This window comes from Corvus kubaryi, unplaced genomic scaffold (genome assembly GCF_017639235.1).
Source record: "Corvus kubaryi isolate FWS band 111438036 unplaced genomic scaffold, C.kubaryi_AGA036_p1.0 37353, whole genome shotgun sequence".
NCBI lineage: Eukaryota > Metazoa > Chordata > Aves > Passeriformes > Corvidae > Corvus > Corvus kubaryi.
The window spans coordinates 6342231-6348230 of record NW_024581115.1 but is presented as its reverse complement, the minus strand read 5'-3'; the positions used below and the strand labels follow the sequence as shown (position 1 = coordinate 6348230).

Sequence of the window (6000 nt, the reverse complement as noted above, 5' to 3'; positions counted from 1 at the left end):
TCTTTGGGTTCCTCCATCCTCCATCCTGGCACAGATCAATGTGAAAAGGACAGGTCAGTGCAGCTGACTCCATACAACCTTAAACCAATCCTGTCTCTGAGTAATTAGCAGAGAGATCAGAGCTACAACACGTTTACAACTAAAGAGTAAATTATTATTGACCAAAAATAGAGCACTCGAGTGCTGTGTGGGCAGGAGGTAACGTATAAAGAGCCGCAGCCGAAGGCAACTTTATTATTTGTTACCTCAGCATCTCACGGTAAGTGCCATCCTCTTGCTTCCTACTCTGACCATGACATCTCCACACCTCCCCAGAAAGGTGGAGTACAAAGGGGCGTTTTCTTCTCATTTCCCACCTCTAACATTCCAGCTCATGCTTTACTTGCAAAGTCAAGGTTATACAACCCAAACCACTCCAGTGTGGTGCACAAGCAGAAGCAGAGGAGTCATAGGATGCCAGTCCTTGGAAGGGCCTTCTACCAACTTTGCTCGCTCCAAGTCCTATGAAAGGCACCAGAAGACTCTGAAGGCAGTTGAATTTGACTAGGAGTATATGTGTAAAGTAGCTAATTTTTTCCTTGACATTAGATTTGTTTCAAGCAGCTCACAGGAATGTGGGGAGGAGCACAAGACACTGTGGAATTTTGCTCTAGGTCAGGAGCTGTAAGGCACTGTGTGCAGTTCAGCTGTCTGGAGAGACTGCACAGGGTGTAGGAATGTTTGATATGAAATATGCTGAAGACAATGGACTGGTTTTGATGTAACTCTCTCTGTCCTTTCTTTAACTATTTCACACAGGTTCTGAAAACAGATATCCTCGTGGGCTCTCTGAAGGTAGGGGTGTAACAAATAACACATACCTTTGCTAATTGATCCTGAGCAATAAGTAAAGCTCACCCAGACAATGGCAAGGGCGGGTGCAAAAGACAGTGATGTAGAACCAGCATCACTGGAAAGGATATATTGTATTTTCATCAACATGAGCAATAGTCACAGTTCTTGGAGGAATACTCCATGTATCAGGAAAGAAAATTATAGATGCTCAAACTTAGTCAAGAGGGCATGATAGACAGAGACAGTAATGGCTCTTTTTATGGTGTAACCTTAAATTCTGGGATTTGTAGATTATTAAAATTCATCCCCTGCCATCTGCACAGTTGCTGGAAGCCTGAGGTTGTGTTTGGAGAGGAGGCTCAAAGTAATAGTCAAGTGTCAGTTTCCTCTGGGGGAAAGTCTAGAAAATTATTTACTGGCTGTGGTTTATCATACAGGCACTGAAACCCAAACAAAGTTCAGAATGATCTTGTCTCCTGCCTGATAGGCAGATCTGTTTATGTCCAAAGAGTAACCTTGTGTGCATCACTCCCTTCTAGGTTTTCTGGGGAAGGTTAGTGACTTAGTGACTGGGAGCATGCAGCAGAGCACAGAAGGAACCTTCCACACATGTGTCTTCTATCCTAAAACCAAAAGCTGCTCACTGAAACTGGAGCTGAAAGGGATGGAAGTGCAGGGTATGCTCCTAGAGAATGCCACCTTCTCTGCTCAGGAATGTGTAGCGATCTGAATTTTACACAATTTCCTATCAAAAGACTTTAAGTAGTTTAACAGACTGTGCCCTTTGAGGAATTTTCTCATATCCCTTTTCTGATGGCATTTTCTGGTGTTCTGCTTCACTTTTTCATGGACACTCTGAAATAGCTTCTCTCTTTCTTTTCTGTTGCTTCCCTCAAGCCCTTCAGATGCAAGATCACAGAGGCAAAAACCCTGGGCTCTGTATACGCAGAATAGTTTCTAAGTAAGCTAAAGGTTCTGGATTTTGTGCTTTGAAATTCCTGGCTGTTAAAAGCTCTTGTGTGAGGCCATCCCTCAAAGTCCTGCAGGGTGCAGATCCCATAGCAGATAGCTCTTGCTGAGAGAGATCAGCACTTCTACTACAAAATGGCCAGGAGAAGCCTTACAAATGCCTTCATACTCCTTTCATCATTTTCTTGCACATAAAACCATTCTGTTTTGACTGTTTCAGTGCTTTGATACCGTGGATGTACACATCTTGCTTTTTCAATTCTGTCCCTTTCTCTTCTTTACTCTTCACAGTGCATCAGACAGCACATGAAGTAGCAGGAATTTAGAAGTTTTTTATTATTTTTTTTCTAGCCTATATATTAGCCTGCCTGGGGAAGAACATTCTGTTTATGCTAGCTCCTGCCTACATTATTTCTACTTGTGCTGTTTCCAGATGCTCTTGAATTATCCATGACAGTTCTTTTGACCATAGCAAGCAGTAGCACTTATTTGTGTTGAAGAATTTTTACTAGATATTTTAAAAAATGCAAATTTAAACAGACCATAAATCAGTTTTCTCCAATATCTCTACTAGACAAACCCCTAACAATATCTGGTACATATGATTTGTCTTTTAATGATCCATAGCTAATATTACTCTATAAAGGTTCAAGCTATAATATGTTCAAGCTATAATTGAAATTCTTTGAAATGTTATATCACATACTTATTTACCAAGATACTATGTTATTTAGCTAATATTATGGTCTTAATTATTATCTGTAATATACATTATATTCCTTTATTGGCTAATTTTGCAACATAACTGAAAAGATGTTTTGTATTTGGCTCATACAATAAACAGGTTTGGCTTTAGAGAGTTGATGACTGACATTCACAGTTTGTTCCATTGCTTGATACAGCCAGACTACTAGTTGAACCTTCCCTGTTTGGCGTTAATACATCAAAACCGAGGGTGTTAAACATACCTCCACCTGGAAATCACACATGGGAGCCAATCTACATGACTCACAGAGCTTACTTTTGTCTAAATCTTTAGATGTCCAATGAAACGATCTCAGTGGATTTGTGTATGTGGCTTTGAGAAGGATGTGGCTGTGCAGGTCAGTGAACAGCAGGTGAAGACAGAGCAGGACCAGCTTTTGAAGACTTGTAACTTGATATTCTCTTTGCTCTCATTTGGGCACATAGGCCTATTTAAGGGGGATGTCTCCAAAGACCATACATCTCTGTTTACAAAAGGAACTTTCTTTATTAGCACTTCTTCAGTGGATAATTAAAATTGAGGCAGAAGTTAAGTGCCTGATTAGTCCTCCTCTTCCTATTAGTCATTGAGCATGACCACTGTCTGGATAAATGTAAATTACAAATGCACAGACTTTCTGCAACTTTTCTGTATTCCTCCAGAGCAACTGCAGGCATGAGTTCAGATGCAGAGATGGCAATCTTTGGAGAAGCTGCTCCCTATTTAAGGAAGCCAGAGAAGGAGAGAATTGAAGCCCAGAATCGCCCATTTGATGCTAAGTCAGCCTGTTTTGTAGTAGATGATAAGCAAATGTACGTGAAAGGTACCATACAGAGCAAAGAAGGTGGCAAAGTCACCGTTAAAAAACATGATGACACAGTAAGTGATACCAACTGTTACTCCTATGTGATCCTCCAGGTCAGGCAGTTCCCTGTTTTAGATTTCTCCTGTTGTTCCCTTCCTTTTTTGCTAGACTGTGACTGTAAAGGACGATGAAGTCTTTCCCATGAACCCTCCCAAGTACGATAAAATCGAGGACATGGCCATGATGACCCACCTCCACGAACCCGCTGTGCTGTACAACCTCAAAGAGCGTTACGCAGCCTGGATGATCTACGTAAGTGGCAGCAGCAGCTTCCTTTGGGCAGCGGCAGGAAGTGCTGGGCCAGGCTCAGGGGAAGCCAACGTGCTGTGTCCCTTCCTTGCAGACCTACTCGGGTCTCTTCTGCGTCACCGTCAACCCCTACAAGTGGCTGCCGGTGTACAACCCGGAGGTGGTGACTGGCTACCGAGGCAAGAAGCGCCAGGAGGCCCCTCCACACATCTTCTCCATCTCTGACAACGCCTATCAGTTCATGCTGACTGGTGAGTCGTTTGGCAAAAGTGGAAAGCCCTGATATATGTAAGGCTGGCTCTTTGGTCAAGGAACACTTGCTAGTTCAGGCATTTTAGGTTCTACTCAGTGGTCCCATGGTCCTAGAGCACAGCGCAAGATCAGACCATGAAAATCTTGATGGTGTCTGGGCTATCAGATAATGAAGTAGCTGGCTGTATGGTTCTGTGCCCCCTCTCCTTGTAAGGAATTTAAAGAAATGGTAAAGAAACACAGCAAATAATCAGATTACAGTTAAACAATATTTAAGCCAAGGTCTCTACATAAAAGAAAACACATAGTAAGTGGGAAGCCTTGTAAAGAATCAATGCTTGAAGTTAAATTTTGTGCTATTTCATCCCTGTCTGTACAAAAAAAAAAAAAGTCCAGATTCACAATAATGTATGTTAATACATCATTTATCTTATCTTGTAAGAAAGTGATAAATATTGATATAATATAGTTCTTTCCCTTGAAGTCAGTTAGTTGTGTCTGAGGAACTGATGCCCTCCACATCTCACTTGAACAGCTCTTTCTCTGATTTTCTTTTCAGATCGACACAACCAGTCAATCCTTATCACGTGAGTATGTTTTGGTACGAGTGACAAAGCTGACAGCAAGTGATGATGTTTCCTGTTTCCTGTAATGATTAACATTTTTATTTCAACAGCGGAGAATCTGGTGCAGGGAAGACTGTGAACACAAAGCGTGTCATCCAGTACTTTGCAACAATTGCAGTCACTGGTGAAAAGAAGAAAGATCCACAGCCTGGCAAAATGCAAGTATGACGTCAGCTCCCCCTTCTAGTATTTGCCCACACTGTGCTAGCTGAAGAGAAAGTACCAATGTGTATTTTGGGGTTGCAGGACCATCTAAAGGCAGAAAGTGTTGTGCAGGTGAGAAGGCAGTCAGGATACACAACACAAGCACACCTGTGCTCATTTACCCCTGCTGCCCAGCCTCCAAGACCATTTTGTCAATGTAGGAAAGGCCCAAACCTCCATTTACACAGGGGAGTCTTTACCAGAGAGGGGAACATAATGTCAGACAGCAGCTTTCTCTGTGCTGACTGTCCATCTATGTACCTATTCATCAGCATCCTCTGAGATCAGCCACATCCACAGCACCTGAGTGGCTGCACGTGAAAAGAGAGCAGTCAGTTCCCACTGGCACATGGATGTGCCATTCCTGGTCCCTGGTTCATTCCTATTGACAGTGGAAGTGCAGGAACTCTGGACTCCAGAATGGCTGTGCTGAAGTTAAGCATCATTTCAATTGCAGCAGGCAGTAGTTTCCACTGGCTGGTTTGTCTGTCTGTGGTCAACAGAACAGTCCTGAGGGACAGCATGAGAGAAAGGATGGATTTGGGACAGCTGGAACCACTTGCCTGGCAGTCAAAAAGTAACCTCAGAAAGGATCCTTGCAGAAAAGAAAGTGCATGCCTCGATGTCCCTTTGCTGAGCAGCACAGCTGCTGCAATCTGAGCCCACTGGTGAATTTGCAAGGCACAGGCTTCATTCCCCAGCACAGAGCAAGCAACAAACACCCTTGTGGCACAAGTGTGTGCCACCACAGCCTGTGAGATGCTCATCAAAGCGTGTGACGTGTCAGCATGTTATTTGAGTACCCAAGGGCATAGTGGAGCTTAAGGAGATTCCAAGGCTGAATATTCTTTCACTCAGAGGCAGGTGTCTGTGATTGATGGGTTGTTATGGCCAAGGCAAGTTCATCACAAGCACTCTTTCCATCAGCACCATGTTAGAATCTCCTGGGCTCAGCTTTCATCAGCTGCTCACTATGCCAGGACTGATCTCAGAAAAGCTTCAAGACAGCTGAGACATGTACAGACCATGTGTGATAGAGGGAAAATCACCTGGCTCTCAGACTGACAGTAATCTGTTCTGCCCTCTTCTGAGTATTCACAGAATACCCTATTTTTTTAGCATTTCAGTCTTTGTGACAATAGTATGTTCCTCCTTATAAGGGCATTAAATGAAACACTCAGGTTGTTCAGCCCAGCATTCAATGGCAGATACAAACTGAAATCAGATGCCAGGCAATGGTATAGGAATAAGGGAAA

General features: G+C 43.0%; 1 protein-coding gene across 1 annotated transcript in view; it reads left to right on the top strand.

The window, feature by feature from the left end:
• Window positions 1-797: 797 nt before the first annotated feature.
• LOC121666778 (myosin-13) overlaps window positions 798-6000 on the top strand; it is a 29117-nt gene continuing 23914 nt past the window's right edge. Inside the window, exons 1-6 of the mRNA XM_042032741.1 lie at window positions 798-834; window positions 3211-3427; window positions 3522-3665; window positions 3757-3913; window positions 4474-4501; window positions 4591-4702. Of these exons, the coding sequence (XP_041888675.1) occupies window positions 3224-3427; window positions 3522-3665; window positions 3757-3913; window positions 4474-4501; window positions 4591-4702 (645 nt within the window). The 5' untranslated portion in view covers window positions 798-834; window positions 3211-3223. The remainder of the gene's footprint in view (window positions 835-3210; window positions 3428-3521; window positions 3666-3756; window positions 3914-4473; window positions 4502-4590; window positions 4703-6000) is intronic.